Source organism: Mercenaria mercenaria, chromosome 5 (assembly GCF_021730395.1).
Source record: "Mercenaria mercenaria strain notata chromosome 5, MADL_Memer_1, whole genome shotgun sequence".
Taxonomy (NCBI): domain Eukaryota; kingdom Metazoa; phylum Mollusca; class Bivalvia; order Venerida; family Veneridae; genus Mercenaria; species Mercenaria mercenaria.
In genome coordinates, this window is record NC_069365.1 from 17,343,095 (window position 1) to 17,365,104 (window position 22,010).

At 34.3% G+C, this 22,010-nt stretch overlaps 1 protein-coding gene across 1 annotated transcript; it reads left to right on the forward strand.

Moving 5' to 3' along the window:
• The first annotated feature begins 1,763 nt into the window (after nucleotides 1-1,763).
• On the forward strand, nucleotides 1,764-20,098 carry LOC123558148 (uncharacterized). The gene is made up of 9 exons (XM_053544455.1): nucleotides 1,764-2,246; nucleotides 2,414-2,559; nucleotides 9,332-9,403; nucleotides 11,134-11,287; nucleotides 13,067-13,104; nucleotides 14,867-14,968; nucleotides 16,798-16,908; nucleotides 17,367-17,468; nucleotides 19,970-20,098. Exons 1-9 carry the CDS (start codon nucleotides 2,117-2,119, stop codon nucleotides 20,096-20,098), a joined length of 984 nt encoding a protein of 327 aa, XP_053400430.1. The 5' UTR covers nucleotides 1,764-2,116.
• Nucleotides 20,099-22,010: the final 1,912 nt, after the last annotated feature.

Consider the following 22,010-nt stretch of genomic DNA (forward strand, 5'->3'; position numbering starts at 1 on the left):
TTTAATCTTCTATCTAAGCTGTTCAGCCTCGGGTCGCGTGTATCGTCGATCTCCATGTTTCCGAACCCCACCTGTTTTCGAACCGCTCATTTCCTCGCGATTTATTTTACTTCCGGCACGTGAATGATGTCATCGTCAATCTCAGGCAGGTGCGTTGTTTACATTTTGCACGCTGTAGCTGTCAAAATAAAATATGCGTCAGAAACAGGTATTTATATCTTTGTTGTTTTAAAATTTAGTCAAAAGTGTTAGTTTTTACTATTTCCTTATTTATGTTGCCAAGAAAACCAAAATATTTCAGTATTTTACATAAAATCAGTTTATTTATGGATGGGGGAGGATGCTCTTCGTCTGCTTTTCAAAGTCACGTGACTGTCATGTGACCAGGTTATTTTTACATTGCTACAGTCCAGTTCAAAAAATGTAGTCCGCTTATATTTTTTTAATACATTTTCAAGATTAGATTTAGTAAAAGGTAAGTTTTCAGATTAAAAACTTATTGATTCTTATTTATTTCAGGTCTGTCCTGTTAAGTCATCTGCTACATACCGCCTGTATTCTCCAACAGCACTGACAAATGCTTACCAAGCTGTCATGGACAAGGGCATGCCGGTGAAGACTGCAGCAAGGCAGTATGCTGTGCCACATAACACCTTGAGAGACAGAGTTAAGGGTAGAGTTGATCCGGAGACATTAAAGTCCGGACCCCCACCATTGTTCAGTGTGGAAGAAGAAGCTGAGTTTGTAAAACATTTAACTGATATGGCTAAACTAGGGTATGGATATACAGTCCAAGAAATAGTTGACAAGGCTTCAAACTATGCAGTTCATTTAAAACATAGAAGCAGAGATAAACCATTAACAATTAGATGGTTTGCTGGATTCAAAGACAGGTGGACAAGTATTGAAACCACGTTCTCTGGGTAACTGCCATGCTTTGTCTCTGAATGAAGAAGTTGTTGCAGAGTATTTCCAAAATCTGGAGACTGTCATGAAATGCAATGATCTGATGGACAAACCAGAGTGTATATATAACTTTGATGAGAAAGGAGTACAAACTGAGCATGCTCCGCCATACATTGTAACAGCTATGTCCAGAACAGAAGCAATTAACTCAACAAGGTCTTCTATAACTACAATACTTGGCTGTGGGAATGCTCTTGGCACACAAATCCCACCATTCTTTGTATTTAAAGGGCAAAGAATGAGGAAAGAACTCCTTGAATGATCAACACCGGGCTCTAGTGGCACAGTTACTGATTCCGGTTGGTCAAACTCTGATGTGTTCCTTGAATATCTACAGGAACATTTCATCACATATGTACAACGTGGAAACAAGGAACAGCCATTGCTACTTATTTTTGATGGACACAGGTAAACAAATATTTAATGTACCTTTTTTAATAATGGTTTGAATAAGTTAATTGGACTTCAAAGTAAATGGTGTACTTGTTGATTGTTAATAAGATTTTGAAATAACTTTTTTTTTCATTTTTAATGCATTTTATGTAACAACCATTATTACTTTTTACTGCAGATCACACATCAACATGCCAGTTATTGAATGGGCACAACACAACAACATTTTGCTCTTTGTGTTACCAGCACACACAAGTCATGCACTGCAGCCACTTGATGTTGGCTGTTTTGGCCCGTGGCAAAAGATTTATAACTATGAGTGCCATAAATTTCTCATAGAATGCCCAGAGACAAAAATCACTCGGTATAATGTTGCAGCGCTCGGGTCTTCATCTTATGTCAAGGGCTTGTCTAATTCAAACTTGAGGTCAGCATTTGAGAAGACGGGCATATACCCTTTCAACCCAAGTGCAATCAGCGATGACCAGTTTACACCATCAAAGCCTTACTCAGATGAATTGAAACTCACTGAAACCCAAGAGAGTACTGCAAATTGCCAACATGGAAATGAAAACACATGTAGGGAATTCTTCAGAGCAGCAGAAGAGTTTGTGGAGAAAAAAAGGTGACATATAACAGTAAAAAACTCAATAAAGGTATAAGTGGTGTTGTAGCTGGAAAGGAAATAACAAATCATAACATTGTAAATGAAATAGCTGAAATTCAAAAGTCAAAGCCTAACAAGCAAAAGCAGAAAATGTCAAAGAGTCTGAGTGCATCTAGTTCAGAACCAAAGCAAAGGATGACAAGTAAAGTACCCTCTGTGTCTGAACATGTTGAAAGAAAGAAAAGAAAACTTGACTCTGCAGCTTCATCACAAAAACCAGGTATAAATTGTTAGCAATAAAATGTAATTTTTAACTTAATTAAAAATAAATACTAATAGAAAAAATATAAATGCTCAATAATTTAACTATTGAAATAGGTTTATATAAGGGAATACTTTTATTTTCAAATATGATAGAAGTAAAATCTTGTTTAATCTTTTGACCAGGTCCATCTGGATGCCAGATTATTCCAGTTAGTGACAGTGAGTCTGACCTTTCAGCTGAAGAGGAGATGTCTGCAGATGACTTGTGCTGTGTATGCAAGCAATTCCAGCCAAAGGAAATGAAAAACTGTATCTCTTGTATTTGTCAAGTGGGCTAAATGTGATGTTGAAGACTGTCCACACCGGACCCATTTGAAACTCTGCTGTAACACTTCAGTTATCAGATTGAATGACACCTTTTACTGCCCTTGTTGTAACAAGCCTAACACTGAAGAATAAACTCAAAACTGTTTCAAAAGTCATAATGCTTACAGTCAAGTAACATTTCACTGACAATATTGAATACCTATGTTGAACCTAACTGTAGTTTATGTTTTGTTATAAGCAATTTCATTGGTGGTTCGAAAACAGGTACTTGTTTATGACGCCATATTGGTTTCACATGGGTTTGGAAAATGCAATTTATTCTGCATGCTGTTATGCAGACTTTTTTTCATGAGCAGGAATAAATGTGAGAATGAGTACTTTACATGTTTGTTAAACCTTATTATGTTGACAAAATATTTAAATGCAGATAAACCTGGCATATTTCTAGAGGTCCGAAAACAGGTATTTCCACGGTACTTTTAGCCTGAACACGGAAGTAGAGTGAATATGTCATGGTGTGCCAAAGAAGTACCAGTACTCACAGTAGCTCTTTGAATGTTCATATAACGTGGAAATCTAGGAAAAATCAAATGTTAGATGTCAGATCATCTAAGTGCAATCAGATGATGTTATTCAACATGCTGTGGCTGCATTGAACTAGAAGTCATTTCAGGAACAGACTCCAGGGATCATAAGAGAAATGTAGGTATCAGAATATGGCAGATGTTTTAAAATATTCCTTTTCAAAGAGTGGTTCAATTGCTATTCACAGCTAATATTTAAATGATTACACCCGAATATAAACTTAGCTATTCATAGCTAATATTTAAATGAGAACACCCAACTATAAATAATGAGCAGTGTCAGTGTCAGTGTCCAGCCATCCGTTAACTGGAAGTTTAACCTGTGTTCTAGATGTCCAGTAACCGGACACATAGCCTGACCTATAGGGTTTTTTTAACCGACCGATAACAAATTTATTGATGATTTTTGTGTTGTTCTGTTAAGATATTTTACTATAATTAAAATTAATTTAAATAATAATGTGATACGTTCATCTAACCAATATTTGTGTAAAAATGGTGCTGCTCATAAATTTCTGTCATTGATTAAAAGCGTTCCATTTGTGCTGTTGTTGTTTTAACCCTTATCATGCTGGACACGACTGATTCTGCCTTTGCGACTAGTGTAGATCATGATCAGCCTGCACATCCATGCAGTCTGATCATGATCTGCATTGTTGGCCATTCAGTCAGTATCTTTTTGGTAAGCACTCCTTTTAACATTTAATGGTACTGTCCAAACTGAAAGATGGACAAGTTCATTACAGAAATTTAGCAGGGTAAGGGTTAATGTTATGTCGAGAAAATTTGACAAATACACGGTTCAGAATAATGTAAAGTTTGATGCCAATCCCTCTGAAATTTGATTAATTTTATAGAATATCTATGCACTTCAGTCGCATTTAAAAGTAATTTTGAAAAAATATACTTTGTGTGGTCTTTGGAATAAAAAATTCTTTTTATATTTAATTGCAGGTATGTATAGCCAATGATGATGATACTTGCTGGCCAATCACTGCCAAAGAATAACCTATTTACAGAAATATGGCATCTTTCACACATATGGAATGGAACATTTTTGCCAAGATGCTACATAAACTCTGACACCGAGAATATGGCACCTTTCACACATATGGAATGGAAAATTTTTGCCAAGACGCTACATAAACTCTGACACCGAGAATATGGCACCTTTCACACATATGGAATGGAACATTTTTGCCAAGACGCTACATAAACTCTGACACCAAGAATATGGCACCTTTCACACAGTCATATGGAATGGAACATTTTTGCAAAGACGCAACATAAACTCTGACACCGAACGTACATTACGACTAGTACGACAATAATGGTAACATAAATTACACCATGTTAAAAACTCTTGTCTTCGGTATTGCTGCAGCCGGTCAGATTTTGGATTTAATAAATGTATTTCATGAAGTCACTTACAGGACAGTACCTGTTGTCAAATTAACTGTGTCATATGACATAAGCCCTGCTAAGTCATTACTAACACTAAGTCTTGTCAACAAATGTATTTATTGCTTTGACTTTATGTTTTGATTTTTGTCGAAAAATATGCATAATTTCTGCAGCAGATCCTAGACTCGCGCAATATTATTCTGAGAAAGAACAAATTCATATTTCTGGATGCAAAGCTAATTTTCATTACATACACAGAGTTAGATTTAATCTTAGAATTATTCTGGTAGATGAAATAAATAAGTTCTTTAACCAAAGTAAAATTGAAAATTTTGATATTAAAAGATCGAAACAGTGATGTTACAAATGACGTCACATACCCGATACGAAAATTGCATGCCAGTACTGTAAAACCTGCTCAAGCGGTCACCTCTAATTAGCAGCCAACCTGTCTTAAGCAGCCTGTGTCTCGATCATTTCCCAAAATGATATTTATATACTATAAATTACCTGCATTAAGCAGCCATCTGCTGTAAACAGCCACTTTTCCCAACACCCTTGGCTGGCTGTTTAAGACAGGTTTTACTGTATGGAAAAAATGTTGATGTATGTAATTCGCATTCGCTCGTGCCACTTGGAAGAGTATAAATATGAATATGTAATTCAGGTATTGATGTTTTCAAGCTTCTGTTTGATTTGTCGGTTTGTAATTTCTTTACTTTTCAATTATTACACATCATTCTAAAATTCTTGAGTTGAGGTAGCAGGAACTTTTATTCTGGAATTCACATTTAGACTGGTGTATCCAGTGTCTGGCTTATTTTCATGTTGAATGATTCTATACAGATATTTCTGTCAGAACAGTGCTGAATTACCTGACGATATTAGTCGACAAGCGTCGACAGCGATGAAAATTTCATCAGAAATTGCTTCAACTATTTTGGTCCTTCGAGTGTTTGACGCGAGTGGGGATATTGCCCATATGAAAAAATTATCTCAAATTTTCCTAGGATGGCGTCAAATCAGTTGGACTACTGACTATATATAATCACACGGAAATGGCAGTCATTCCGTGTGTACTACATTATGACACAGTTGGAAATGATGATGATTATTGTTGTTTGAACTTGCTGTAAAATTGGAGCACTTGCACTTTAGCGGTCCCTATAATAATAGTAGTTTAATAATGTCTTAAATATTAAAAGTTAAAGGAGGTAACTTTATTTTGAGATGAATATGTTTGGGGGCTGCTGCCCCACACCCCCAACTTGCTGCGCATGCGCATTGTAAACTTCCGGGGACAGCTAAAGTGCATTCTACCCGTAAATTTAATTATTCTAACACGATCCGATTCATTTTCCTATTAAACAAAGAAGACAGAAAACAGTGAATTATTATACAACAAATCACTGTTCTGACGTCACAGTTATTACGTCATGGCGCCAAACGGCATAGCGGCGCATTGGAAAAGAAACCGATTGAAAACGGGCAAATACTTAATGAATGTCGGCAAGAATCCTTGGTAACGTGTTAGAATCGAAATAATACATCTCATTTAGTGATTTGCTCTTGAATAAATCATTGTTTGTCGTTCAGATGCGTATTATTACATCACTCGGGCTGCGCCCTCGTGATACAATTCCTTCGCATCTGAACTCAAACAATGATTTATTCAAAGACAAATCACTGGATGAGATATATTATTTCTTAATTATTTTTTATTATATTGATTTATTTCAAATTTACATCGTTTCACCGAGCACTGTAATACACCTCGCGGCAAGTGCTGGTTTGACCGCTCTTAGTTGAATTAATTTTGTATTTTAAATTTGTTTTTAAAGAAAACTCCTGTTAAAATTTGTTGCTGTTATATTAATTTTTTTTTTAAAAATTGTTGTTGTTAATGTTTTTTAATCCAGTCTTGAAATTTGCTCATTGCAGTAGGTAGATCTATACATAGAGCTCTGAATTCGGCAACCCATATCGGGCCTCAGACGGCAGCATGTCAATACATGTGATCAGCTGTTTAGACGGCATAGAGGCTATGACTATGCAATAGGCTACTATAGTGTTATTATTAGAAATAAATTTATGAAGTGATACCATTTAGTTATTTGAATTTGTAATGATAGAAAATCATTTTGTTTATTTAATTAGTTTATACAGACTAAGCAGACTTATCTGCAGTGACCAGTCGTTCAGTTCCTGTTGAGAGTGTTGTACACAAGATTAAGTGCTTGTTTAAATCAACTGGTGAATATTGCCATTATTGGCAAGAAAAATATGACTCGTACTGCTTTGTCTCCTATTAATAACAACAAAATGACGAGCTTTCCAGAAAATAAACTTTATTAAATGTATAGAATAACTCCATGATTGGTATGAAACCATCTCAAAGAAGGGTAATCATTGAATTAATTTTCGAATCGAGAGACGTCCGCCATTTTGTTTCTAATGTAAACTGAAAAATAGCCTTACGCAACGGCCAATCAAAATCGATATTCACTTTCCGTATATACCGTCAGTGTAGAGGGGCCCGCTGAAGGGAAAATTCGCTCACGGGTTATACGGTTTTATATAACGTGCCTGTTAACCAATGAAAATCCGAGAAATTCATTTGCAGTATTATAAATGTGCATATAAACATACATACATTAAAATATGAAAAACATCAGTTTACATGCCGCTTTGTTAAAAAAAAATGTTGTTACTCTGGAGAAAAATATACGCCCTACCAGAATATAATGTTAGGGATAAATTGTCTTAAAGAACTTAAATACATGTGTCTGTTTAGGTGTCACATCGTGATGATTTTCGCCGACTTATCAGCAGATGCACTGCTACCTTTATTACCTCAAATTCTTTCATACGATTGCATTTGAAATGTGGCCGAACTAAAGTTTTCGTTTGTTTCAGGGACGGGTTGAGCGATTCACATTAGAATGGAATGCGGAATTATCGGTATGAGTAAGATTTTTTCTTTATCAAGATCCTGTTTAATGAAATGTAATAAAATTAAAGGCTTGGTAGTCCCCTAACAGATTGGACCGGTGGAACAGTTAATTTTCCCTCCGTTCGACTGAACGTCCTTCCGGCCGAAACAATTTTGGTCCTGCATGTTAGGTATTTTGATGAAACTTGATTTATTACATGTTTTTCATAAAAATACTGAAATATAAAGTGTCAGATGTAGTATTTTTACAGTTTTCACCGGACAGAAAGTATACACTTGGTAAAAACATAAATAAAAAGATTTATTTTTGTTCTACATGTAAGATAAGAATATCGCTCATTTATGAACGTCTTATGTTACATTTTCACTCGTGACTATCCAACTCTAGAAAATATTGCATCTATAAATATTTCAATCTTACACTAAAAGCAGGAAATATCTTGTATATAGTAATAAAGGACCATAAGGCATGAAGTTTTACTTTGTTTTGAAAGTATGAAAAAAGTACTTACTATGGTGAATAATAAAGGACATTTCGTTATGTCGCGTTGGTTTGCGCACGGTTTATGAAGCAAATTTCGTTGTGTCCTCCTAGCGCTAGCCAACGCACCAAAACTTATTTTTGAAAGTTTTTTTGTGTCATTTTAACGCACACGCCAACGCCAAAACAAATTAACAATTCGACATAACGAAACATTGCTCTTCGTTCTGGAGCGCGAGCCATCAACAAAAATTTCATGTTTGCGCCAAAACCAAGACGAAAAGAAATGTTTCGCTGTTTCTCGATAGAATGTATGCCATAAACAAATACTTAACAAAAGACGATAGAATTAGGTTTGCTGGTCATGTATTTCAATTTTACAAAAACTGTCAATTTTCATACATTCTTGTCCGTGTCATTGTTTGCCTTTTAAACATTTCCGCTATCATTTTCCATTTATTTTGTATATATTTTTTGTTCTTATCAGTTACCACTGTGACAGTGTAATTTTCAACCCTTGATATAATAATAAGCCCCAAAATGAAATTATCTTCACATACCTCTACTAGTGGAAAACAAATTATTTGAAACAAATATAAGACAATTATACATAAAGCAATGGAATAAAAACATTAACATAGATACACTGCCAATTCGTTGCAGATGCAGTTATATTAGGTTAAATCTAAAAGACTTATTGCTTTCAATAAACGACATTCCTTATACAAGCACATAAATACTCATGATTTACTTAATTGAATTTTGTACTTCATCTGGCAGACTGCACAACAAACATATTTAATAATATATGAATTATATGTCAAGTATGCTTAGAAAGATATCAGTCCGCACATTTCCAGCTATGGATGGTCTGGGAAGCCACAAGATACAGAGTAGACACCGTGACTACAATGTTGAAAAGAATGTATTCTGCTCATGCCAAGACTTGTTTTGAAACAAATAGCAAATTATATTACATTTGTAAACTTGCAGAGGATGTATTCCCTTCAGAAAAAATATAACTTCGTTTTAAATATACAATATACGGTTTCCATTTGCACTTGTTTTACAGACACCAAAGAATACATACAGTACATTTTAGAGAAATTCAAATGGTAATAAATATGGAAATAACATTATTCCGTGGGGCCATTTTGCAATAAAGATAGCCGCCAAAATAACAATAACAAAAAATATTACAAATGGATTTTGAAAAACTGGATGTTTAAATTTCAAAACAAACACAACTTCAAAAACCATAGCCAATAATCACAGTTTATGGATAGTTCGCCACGGACTAGGCCATCAAAGAAAATAGTAAAATGTTAAACTCAGCTTTTCCTTTGTTGCAGAAACGCCAGAGACTGGATCAACAATTTGCTGATAATGCTACTAATACGGACTCTATGCAATCGTCAATTTTCGTAAGACTGTTTTCCTAAAGATAGAAAAGATAAGATTCTTTAATTCATCCAAACTTGAGGAGACACACACAATATGTGTTGAGATTGTGATAAATCTAAAAGTGTAGTATAAAAGTACAATATACGAATTCCTTTACAAACCATGTCGCAGCCTGTCCCTCAGTTTATTAACAATCATTTTTAAGTTTGAATTGAACTTTGAACAGAAAGATATTACTGTACTGCTTGAAATGTTCCAGCCTTTGTTTAAATGATAAAACTTTCCTTTTGTCTTCCACTGACTGAAGGGTACATATAAGAATGTGCGATCCGAAGATTTTTGTTCTGAATTCACAACACCTACTTCTGATTATCCAAGTCCATCCTTGAGGAATGGTTTTACTTTATAGTTCAAATTATCCACTTTATAGTGTGCAGGACCTGTTATCACAACACTATGATGTTTTAAATTAGAACTGCTAAGAGGGATCTGCAGTGTTGCTGTACCTTGTACCCCAGTTCACTCCTGTCATTTTGTGGACCATCTTTGAATGATTCTATGTATGTTAACACGACTTACCTCCGTATTAAACCGCTTATTATGTAATTGTTTAAAAAATCTGAGTCCCGAGAGTTTTTACAAGCGTGTCAATACGGTTGTTTATGTTACAGCTTAATGCACTCGCATCTTCTGAGAGTTTTACAGTTATTGTTGATATTCACTAATATTTTCTGGTCATTTCTGCTTTGTTCTTTACGAATTTCTGTAAGTAAGGAGTTGTTAAAGTTACACAAATAAGTACATACATGATTTAATAGGTTGTATAAGAATAAACAGAAATTTTGATTTTAGTACACTGACTTTTCTTATGATTTTCATAATGCAGTTTTTACGTCTGTAAACAACAATATCCAACAATAACATCCAAACACAACATCAGAACAACAAAAACATTGCTACTTTCTACCGTGTAAGTTTTGATTTGTTTGGAATACATTGGACGTTGCCGAAAGGTTCAATTCAAAATTTATTGGAATACGTCGCAGCAGAGGAATAAAAACTGAATCTGCCAAAAAATTCATATAATATTTTAAGACCAAAATACCATTACTAACATATTAAAACTTTTGATTTTCTCATCCAGTTAATCAAATCAAATATTTTAAGAAATTAACGATGTTGAAATGCTAGAATGAATGTTTTGACTAAAAAAGTGACATACAATGTTTTCGAAGAACGGCAACAATATCTATTTTTAAAATGTAGTTTTGCTTGATAAAGCTGTTGAGTCATTCTTGCAAATGTTTCTCTTTTCCCCCCAAATATTCAGGCTAGAATTAATACAAATACTGGCTGTATTAATATTTTACAATGAAATTTTGACTTTAATTATAAGTGTTGCAGCATTATTTAGACCCCTTTCTTTTATATGCAAATGAGGTATAAAATTGATGTTTTGTTGTAGAGATTTATTGATGTTTTACTAGTTCTGCATTATCCCAAGTAACATAAACAATAATGGGTCTTTCCCAAAACCATATATTTGCAACTGAATGTTGCTTGTTATATAAGTTTACAATTTTATTTGATGCCATGCATTCCATTTTAATCGTAAACTGAACTATCCATTGGCGTTTGGCGTTCCATTAAGCGGTGGGTTATAGTTTCAATAGTGGAATAATTTGCTTAATCAGCATGTAGTTAAATGACATATAAATGAAGAAAGTCAGTCTATATTGTTTCTCTGCAGACCATCCCTTTACGTACAAGACATGCTATGATGCCCCGGGATGCTTCTGGTTCTACACCACCTAGAGCGCAGGCAAATCCGGAATATGCTGCTGAATTGACTGGATTGGCTTCGGAGGAAGATTACTCAACTCATTATTACTATTATGTACATGGTATATGAACTGTTCTTTATTTTCCATCAAAAGTGATGGGTTTATCTTTGATATGTATATTCTTGGACTGTGATCACATTAACTTCACCATACTGTCCTATGCAATGATTGTTCAGAATGCAGCTGTTGTAATGGTGTCTGTCATTTGAAGAAGCACTTCTGCACAATACAATAATATTGACCAGTGTCTTTCCATATGTTGTTTACTTATTTTGTTTCTGATAGTTTTCAAAAGGATCGAATTTCCTACGAAATTGAAGCCAGCCATTTATGAAATAGAGGCGGAATTTAGCAATGTCATACGAGGAAGCGAAACAATGAAAGTTAAGCTTCGGGAAGCTTTAATCAGAAAAAAGGTCATTATTGCACATGAATCAAGTTGAATAAAAATCGTTGTAACTAAACGTATGGAATGATAATAACGAAAATAATAATAATTAGCATAATGGTAAACACATTTAACGAGCCTTCCATGTGAACCTCTCGAAATGCATGATCATTTTACAGCATCTATAAACTGCATATTTCTGCCACGAGACAGCTAGGTATATATCATGACAGTATTATAAATTTTTAAGTAAGTAAATGTGTGCATTTTTCTGAAAACATCTCAGCAATAGATATTTTATGTATTTCCTGAAAAAAAAATAGCACACAAATTTGCGTTAATGCTTGAACCTGCCATGGGATAATTGATAGCTATCACGATGATATTCCGAACTTTCCAGCAATTTTTTTTTTCTGTAAACATCATCGCAAGTTATTATTTTTCTAGATATGCTTTTTATTTCCTAAAATGTTTGGTTATTGGGATAAACTTTTCAGAAAAGTTTGAAAAATCAGAATAATTTCTAGAAGTATCGAGACAGCTATTTGTGTAATAAATGGCAACTGTGGGCACTTACGCAAAACGTATCCATAAATAATGTAAATGTTAAACTACTGAGATAAGTTTCTTTTAGAAAACTTCGGTTTATCAAGATAATTTTTGTCAACTATCGTGATAGCTACCTATCTATTTCGTGGCAGAAATATGCCACCATAATTATAGTCTGAATCTGTTTATGTTATCATTTTGCGATCTATGCTTTCAAAAGTTCTTATCACATAATTAAATACTGTCTTTAAGTGTCATTTGGCGGCTGTAAACGTGAACTTTGTAATTACATTTTCTAATCCTAATATTAGCTTTACTATAATAGTAGAATTAAGCTAACAACTTACTGCTAATCCTATGAGAGGTGTTACACATTACATTACTCTTCAAGAAAAGACTCAGTCAAACCGAGTAAGCTTTCATGTTGCTTGGTTGCTATGCTTCCAGAATATCTTTCCACAAATTTTATTAATAATTAAAATGTAAACTTTCATAATATCTACAACTGTTTTATTTCATACTGGTTCATTAAGCGTTACGTACAGGTCAGACAAAAGTAAAATTTATGTAGGGTATTATGATTATTATGTTAATTTATAACTTGTATTTTATATTGAACTAACATTACCCAACAACAATTGAATACACAACAACGTAACCTTTGAATGATCAGTCTGGTCTTTTCCCATTTGCCTTTTCTCAATTTTGTATACATTTATCTATTTGGTTTTAAAGAACAGGCTAAACAACTTATGTATTCAAGATAATTATGATTTGCGTTAACTTGAAAGGTTTCACATATCCTACATTTTTGATGAGAGACAGGAGCGATAACGTCGACTTTTGTATTTGGATGAGTCATTTTTTCATCATAATTTTCATTTAAAATTGTTTTTATGCAGTTGGCGGAAGCATAGGAAGACCAGAAACCTGGACAATGGTGAGTCGGCTTATAACAATCGTAAACATAGTTTGAACTGTCAGCGGAATAGGCATTTTGACGGTGTTTCGCTGTGTTGATCTGTCGCTCATGCCAAGATGATATAACGAAAAATTGCAGTGCAACAGAATAAAAACATGTTTCTAAACGCCGAAAAAATAAAACGCCCTGAAATGTCGTCTGCCTGTAGTAACAACGCAGAGGACTATTTGAAACTTTACCAAATAATACAAAACGCTTTACAAGAATTTAACAAATATGGAATCTGGCTCAGAATGGCCATTTCATTTCATGGCGAACATTCATGCAAAGTTACATTAAAATCCCACCATGCATTCAGAAGAAATGCTCCGGACAAACTTCAGTTTGACCTCCAACTGTGACCTTGACCTTTTGAGATTGGAACATTTGGTTTGCGCGTGACACGCCTTCTCATTGAGGTTAACATTCATGCCAAATATAAACAAGATTGATCTATGCATGTTAAGTTATTGTACGGATAAAATCGGACGGGCCCACGCACGCACGTACGGACGGACGCACACACGCACGTACGCACATACACCGAACCGCCAAAAGAGGCGATAATAAGTACAATTGCTCCTGACAAACTTGCTTACTAGAAGAACGTTCTTCAAACTTTCTTACCGTTTGGCCACATGACTGTATTGACTCCAATACATTCCTTCGCTTTCAGGAGTATAATCATGTTAGGCACACCCGCACTTTATGGTGATTATGTGTACATGCTTTCTAAGATTCAATGAAATTCGTTTAAATACTCCTGTACTTACTTCACAAAGTTCTGTGGGATTGGCGAGTATTTGTGCCACAACCTTTGTTCTTTAATCCTGTTAAATTTCTGTCCATCTTTCAACTTGGACAGTATCATTACTTTTTAAAAGCGTTTTTTACAAAAAAGAAACTGCTGATCCTGATCTTCACTGGTCGGAAAGGCACAATAAATCGTGACCAGTATTATTAAAAGGGTTAAATGATAAATATGTCAAGATAATCTGCCAGCTCGCTTGGCTCAATACGGACAGCGCAGATTTACGCATCACAGGGTCAAGACCATTACTTCAAAACAATTCAAGTCATTGACTTTAAACTCAAGGACTTTGAAAACACCAGATTAATGTATTTGGAAAATTTGAGACTAGTTCAATTATATTTTCGTAATGCACATATTTATGAAATATGCATAAAATAAGGGTATAAAGGCGGTTATTTATCTGCGGTGGACGAAGCGCGACTACCTCTCATGAAGCTCATATCTGGGTAAGTTCTATCACGTAGTGATTCGGATTTTGTCACTGGATATCAATTTAAGGCGTAACACTGTTAGAAGATAAACAAATTGATCAGTTCGTTCAATAATAAAATGGAAAATGTTTTGGTTTAAACATATTTATTCAACATAAATATACATATAGTTATATAAACATGTATTACATCTGTATGAATGGGATTAGAACGAAAGACAATGTCTTATAGAGGTCTTCTCCAATGTCTGGTATGATTGTTTTATTTCGTTTGTACTGCCCTGAGCATTAAGATTTTACGAATTATGGAATATCTATGATTGAAAAGAATATACAAAATAAAAAATTGTAAGCATATAATTGGTGGCTGATACGTCTTTTTCATTGTTATTCTTGCAGCGAGGAGAATAGAATATAAAGCCTAGAATTGTTTCGTCAAGCCACATCCAACACTTTAATGCCCTTTTATAAACACTAATAAACAAATGTTTTGCCAGGTTCCACATTTGAACGACCATTATTTGACACCAGTATTCGTATTCACGGAACAGCCACGTTTGTCTTCAACCGATGGGAATTTAACAGAACAACCGGAAGAGGTATTTCTGTTTGTACTATATAATAAAATTTCTTGATCCAAGGATGACCAAAGAGCCTAGCTTTTTCCGAAGTCAGCTGAATTTTTTATTTGGTTTATCCCGCTACCAAAGTTAAAGTGTATTTCTGACACTCATAGCATTATTTTATTCCGAATCACATCCAAAGGATGTTTATGTGCTTCACAAAATAGTACCATTCATGAACAATGCGGATGAATTATCAATGAAAAAGCAGTTCTTATTCAACCTGCATCCACTCACACTGACCATTTTGATAATATAAGATCTATCAATGACAAGGTATTCCAGCCCATGGTTACATCACAAGATGGGTCAGGCAGAGTTCATCTTAGATATGCGGCACAGTAAATTTGTATTTGTTTCTTTTTCATGTATACTCATAGACTGGCAATTAAACAGAAAATAAATCTACCAAAAACCCGAAACCATCAGACATTTCAAGGCTTTGATTTGCTCTATTAATTATTGCAAAATGTGCAATGTTGTAAATTACTCATTAATTTCTCCATCATACAACAGTCTGTTAGATGTTTTATTGGCACGTTTTAGAAAGAAATAAGCTGGTACACGCACTTCTTCTGATCAAAAGTACCTTTCCTCGGAGTTGTGAATAATATTGTAAAGTATCATACATACAAAAAGGTGTTTTATTTTTCTTTTAATGACAAGCCATTAGGTTTTGTGAGAATATTTTTACGAGTTAGCGTTAAATTTATGTTCTATTTGACTCACTCTTCACTCGGTCTCAACTACAACTGCATCTGATCTATGAGTGCTCTTTCCGCTTCATACTTGTACCGCGCCATTGGAAAACCAACATAGTGGCTTTGCGCATCCGCGCAGTCTGGTCAGGATCCATGCTGTTCGCTTTCAAAGCCTATTTGAATTAGAGAAACTGTTAGCGAACAGCATGGATCCTGACCAGATTGTGTGGATGCGCATGCTGGTCTGGATCCATGCTGGTCGCAAAGCCACTATGCTGATAGTCTCATGGCGCGGCTCATTTATTTGAACAAATTGTTTCACTTATGCATCATTTTATTTTAAGATTTCAGATATATTTAGGATTTTAAATATCAATATATTGTTCAAAATAATTTTAGTAACTTTTTCATTTCCCCTCTTACAGGAACATTCGAGTTCATGGTGACATATTTACTCTCAAACGTACCAAACTATTTCTTCTGCTCCGAAGTTAGGGTTAAAGAGAACTAATTAATTGAGATATAGAAGGTTAATCTGTGTTTCATTTGTACATAGTCATGACAATTCACTTGTACCAGTACATGTATGTAATGGTATATAACCATACTGTGGCATTTTGGAATTTCAAGCAGTGCATTTTTATTTTAGTCAGCTTTATCATTTTGTAGCTTTGATTTGTACTACTTTTGTGAAATATGTTTTATTGTATAACAATTCCTTTAATTTTACTTAAATTTCACCTCTTGTATCTATTTTGGGGATGTTGTGTTTGGTCTGTTATGTCTATGTACACATTCGGATAGTTCGTACTATATTCTCTGATTAGACTGCAAATACTGTTTTCCGTTTGCATATATCAATGGTCTGTGTCTAGCAAAATTTGGATAAAAAACTGAACTAAAATTGTTTGATCTCTAAAATAAAATTCAGTGTCATTTTTTACATTGTGTATTTCAACTTGCAAGTTGGAAACACTCACACTAAAACAATACGTACAGATCTTATGCGGGGAACAATATTCAATATACTGTAGTTGTTATGTTTTTAAATTACCCTCTTATTGATATAACATCGTTTCAATATATAATATCATTCATCTGTAGCAACATTATGCCCACATACGACCACCTTCATGCGAGCAACAAATAGATCAGCCTGCTCCGTTACCACCTCCTTGTCAGAAACAGCCTTGCAACGTATCCCTTCAACCATACGTAAGATCATAATTTAATTAATTTTCTAATGATTTACTGGATCTTGCATTACAATTGGTGTATGTAGCTTAGTTTAAAGGTATCTGCGTATGGGGCTATGAAAACACACTTAAGGTTGAAATTGTTTTATCTACAGCTAGAAGAATGGTGACTTTGCCGAGCGTCTGACTGAAATAAAGTTAGGAGAGGTACCTGTGGTCTTCTTGCACCACTAAAGTTTCAGCAAGAAGACCTACTTTAGAATCTTTGCACGTTGCAGCTATTTTTAGTTTAATATAATCCATTTTGGAAAGAAAACAACTTATATTTCTATACTTTAAATATGATTTATTGATACTTTAAATATGATTTATTGAAATGAACTTTATTTTCTTTCTTGCATTCCTGTAAGATGTTTGAAAGTGATTCTTGCTACAATTACCATTTTCAGTTTCTTAATGTTCTATTTGCATCATTAGGAACATAACCAGGATGACAACGATATACCTTTGTACAGGAGACAAACAGCCGTGTCTTCCAATATTTTGGGATGTTCTCCGAAAACGACTGCAATATACGAGGTTAATTATATTCTAGTACAAAAAATGAAAAGAATTTCATTATTATACAGTGCATTTCGTAAGTAATGATAAATATGGTGTCGTAGATGATAATGATTTAATTTGTTCAAATTTTTCCAAGCATTATATTATACCATAAAAGATAATAGGTAAGGGTAGATTTCTCGGAAGCACAGAGCACCAAAAACACAGTCCGGGAGCCACGCATTTGCATAGTAGGCCCACAACAAAAAGAAGCTGTAATGGAAAAAAATATTTCAGACGGGTTGCTTCAAATATCCAACAAGTACATATTAATTTATGCTAAATATTGATGGAGAGGAAGGAAATGGTAAGAGGCGAAATGGGGTCGGGGCGGGGGAATAACCCGAAGGGAATTTATACTGCACCGCTATCATGATAAACACATTTAAATGTGCTTTGCATTTAAATATACATACAAAATGTTTGTTTGTTTGTTTTTTGGTTTAGTGCTGTTTTCAAGAGTATTTTAGTCATGTAACGGCGGGCACGGGCAGTTAACCTAACCAGTGTTCCTGGATTCTGTACCAGTACAAACCTGTTCTCCGCAAGTAACAACCAACTTCCCCACATGTATCAGAGGTGGAGGACTAATGATTTCAGACACAATGTCGTTTATCAAATAGTCACGGAGAACATACGCCCAGCCCGAGGAACGAACTCACGACCCCGCGATCCGTAGACCAAACGCTCTACCTACTGAGCTAAGCGGGCGGGCTAATAAATGTATACATTTTTATTTATTTTCTTTTGGGTCTATTTTATCTTTCACTGTCAGTTTTAGTTTTTTTCTAACTTACATTATTATAGCATTTAAAGATTGTCAATATCATCAAGACAACATGTCAGTTTTCAGGTTTCGTTTACTCTCTTAGAGATTAATATAAGGAATAAAAAAGGTCCTTTACATTAAGTTAGATCCCTAAAGGAAATGCATGATTTATAACGCGTTTTTAAATAAAATATTGTAAAAAACAACGTTAAAATATAAGTATTTAAAGGAGGACTACATTTATATTTGATTTCAATATAATTCCTACTTTTACATTTGTATCTGTTATATTTTGGAATATTTCAACGATCTGAACCAAAGGGCAGCTTTTAAAGTTACAATCCTGTTAAAAATCACCGTTAAAATGAAGCAAATAACTTTGTAGATTTGTAGAAAACAGTCTAATGAACAAATTCGCCCGTTAGTTAGACTTGGATGGGCAAATATTGTTGAGATACGAATGGATATAAAACCATGAAATATTTAATGACCAGCTGGTCACTAATTCACTCGCCAGGCTTCGCCGAAATCCGTAAACCAACGAAGACAGTGTCACGTGACAAAAATTTTAATACGTCGAAAACAACAATTGGCTGATCGGTCCTGATAGGATTCTGTGTAAAGACGGCGGATAAATGCAGAAATTTACAAATATTTTGCTTTTCGATGCCATTTCTACAAACAATACATTAATGTTATAAAATTAAGCCTGTTGTTAAATAAAAGGAAAGGCAGTTTACAAGAAAATGCGATACGAATGTGCTAGACATGTTGTTGTTGTTGTTTTTTTCTTAAAATAGATTAGCGTGGCTCTTTGTACGGTCCCGTACGAACAATCATTTAGCGTGGCTCGTATTACGGTCAAGTACGTTTCACAATCAATTTGTCTACATCTGCACAGTAGTCCCTAGCTAGAAGTTCAGCTCAGAGATGTTTATATAATATGCTGTTACGGATCTCTCAGCTAAAATGAATCCCGTACTGACACCTAACCAGGAATCGTTCCAGAAATCTGTCACGCTATAATTTTATCAAATGCAATGGACTCACCTTTTAGAGCTGGCATAAATAATCCATGCAACATAATTTGAACACAAGTTTCAAATTGGTACCCCTTTCTGCAATATTTTGTCCGTCATTGCAGTTGTCACCTGATCAGGGTACTCATCATTTTGAAAAACCAATAGGCGGTAGAGAATCGTTATTTATTGACATTTTCTGAAAACATTTATGTTGTTTTATAGATTTTATGTGATTAGATTAAATTCATAAATAGGTAAAATTTTGATACTGATTTTCAAGAATAACCACGTGCTATGAACTGTTGCATGACATCATGAGTTTCTCACGAGAGACTGTGCGAGATGTTGCTGTTTGATACTGGTTAGTTAAACAATAACTTAATGAATGCGACCATCAGAAAATAAAAACAGTGTCAGTTAGTTTGTGTTAGCCAGAACTAGATAGTCCACATTTTCAATGACTGACTGTGACTGGGAGGCGACTGTCTGGTCGACACTTTGATGATTAAGCCTTTATTGAAAACACAAAGTAGTGTGCAATATTAAAATCAGCACTATTATATTACAAGTTACAGGTTAAAAGATGATAAAACATATATTTCAGGTTTGAACATCAGTAATCTAGGCCACTCCTGAACTCATTAAGAGTAGCACTTGATTTAACATGATGTGGTAGGTTGTTTCAGAGTCTAATGGTTCTTGGGGGAAAAATGAGTTCTTTTGATAATGGGTGCGAGAGATGGGAATATAAAAGTGAAGGTCCTATGAGTCTAGCTGGTACTGGTGATGTACAAAAGAAAAACACAATGGAATGACGGATTTTATATAAAAGAATCAGGGATGTAGGGATGTGAAATTTCTCCTTGTTTCTAACGTTTGCCAATACAGTTAACATTTCTGTGATTCTTCATCTACAGACATAGTTGATTTGAACATATCTGGCGGCAGCCTTTCGTACTCTTTCAATTCCATGTGTTAGAGATTGTTGAATGCCAAACAGTTGAGCAATATTCCAATTATGGTTGAACATGTTTTATACGGAGTTTCTTAAATTTGTACATTTATCATTTGTTTGATCATTTCTTTTCATGTATTTTAGGGCCTTGTTTGTTTTTTTTTTTTTTGTGATCTAACACTGCTGGTTCGCCTAAATATTAAGCATTTTTATAGTTTTAAATTCATGGATATGTAGCTTATAGCGAAAAGCAATGTTTTTTATTTCTTTTTATATACCCTAATCACTTCGCATTATCGGAATTCAACTCCTTTGACCGGGTCTTTTTCCAAAGCTCTAATTTAAAGAGGTACTGCTAGAGAGCCTCACAATCATGCATGATATTTATAGTGAGCAAAGAGTCTTACGGTGCTTTTAAGTGAGTCTGGCAGTTGACTGATATGTTAAGAAAAGGCAAGGCCTAAGGACATACCCTTGCGGTACCCCTGATACCAAAGGTGGTATATCTGATTGAAGACCTTTTGTGTTCGTATTTAAAGGAAATATTTAGTCCACATGGATGTTTTTTCTATATATACCTAATTGAAATAGCTTGTAGACCAGACGATTGTGATCGACTTTGTCAAACGATTTAATAAAGTCCATTACTTTTAGGTCTGTCTATTTACTAGCTTCAAGGTAATCAAAATTTCTTGACTAAAATTTAATAATTGAGATTCACAACTGTGCTTTGAGCGGAAGCCATGTTGGAAGGAATTAAGCACATTTTATTATCTAGATGATTAATAATATTTGATACTAAAACATGCCCCATCAGTTGGAAGCAATTGCAAGTAAAAGAATAGGTTTGTGATTGCTGGCTTTGCTTCGTGGGCCCTTTATGTATACAGGGACAACTATAGCCGTCCTCCAATCTTGTGGAACACTGCCGGTACCAAGTGAAGACATGTAAATTTTAGTCTCATTTTTATAGAGGAGCAGTGTTTAAACTGTGGGAGGACATTGTGTTGTAAGGGCACTTTCAGAAAAAATGGCTAAAAACGTGACATAGGGGGTCAAAAATAAAGTTCAGATGCATTGTTTTGCATTGCCTTCATTGATAAGTAGATACATTGAATTTTTTATCTTTAAAATTTCAGGACTGAAATACAAGCCGTTTTGTTTTTATGAAACTTTAATGAATTCAAAAACTGAAAAAATTACAAAATAACACATAAAAATAATAGTATTCTTCTGTCTTTTTAAAGTACTTATATTTCATTTTTCTTCAACATGTGTGTTGGATTAGGTCTAAAACAAATTAGAAAAACTACTTTCTTAACATCCCTTTCCATTAATTTTTTTTCTACCTTTTAATGTCAAAAAAAGTACTTTCTATAAAATAAATGGTGACAAAAGTTTTCGTTGTTTTCTTCCATCAATAGCTAAGTTTGAAAATTTATGCCAGATTTTAAGTTTAGATCCTCAGTAGCAAACATGAAAAATTTCAGCATAATCGGTCACTTTTTGGTATCAAATCACTTTCATTTCCGAAAGCAGTATTTTCAGCTCAAAATCTTACACTCCTGACATAATAATAAGTCTAATATAACAACTATATTCTTAGTTTCTGGTGCTTAATGCAACAAGTTTTTGTCACTTATAACTCTAAATATAAAAATCATTAACATGTAAGCATTATTTCTTGGCAGAATTTATTACTGAGGCTAAAACCATCAATTTGTTTATATCAACCAATATGAAAGCTTTAACTTTGTTAATTTTTGTAATAA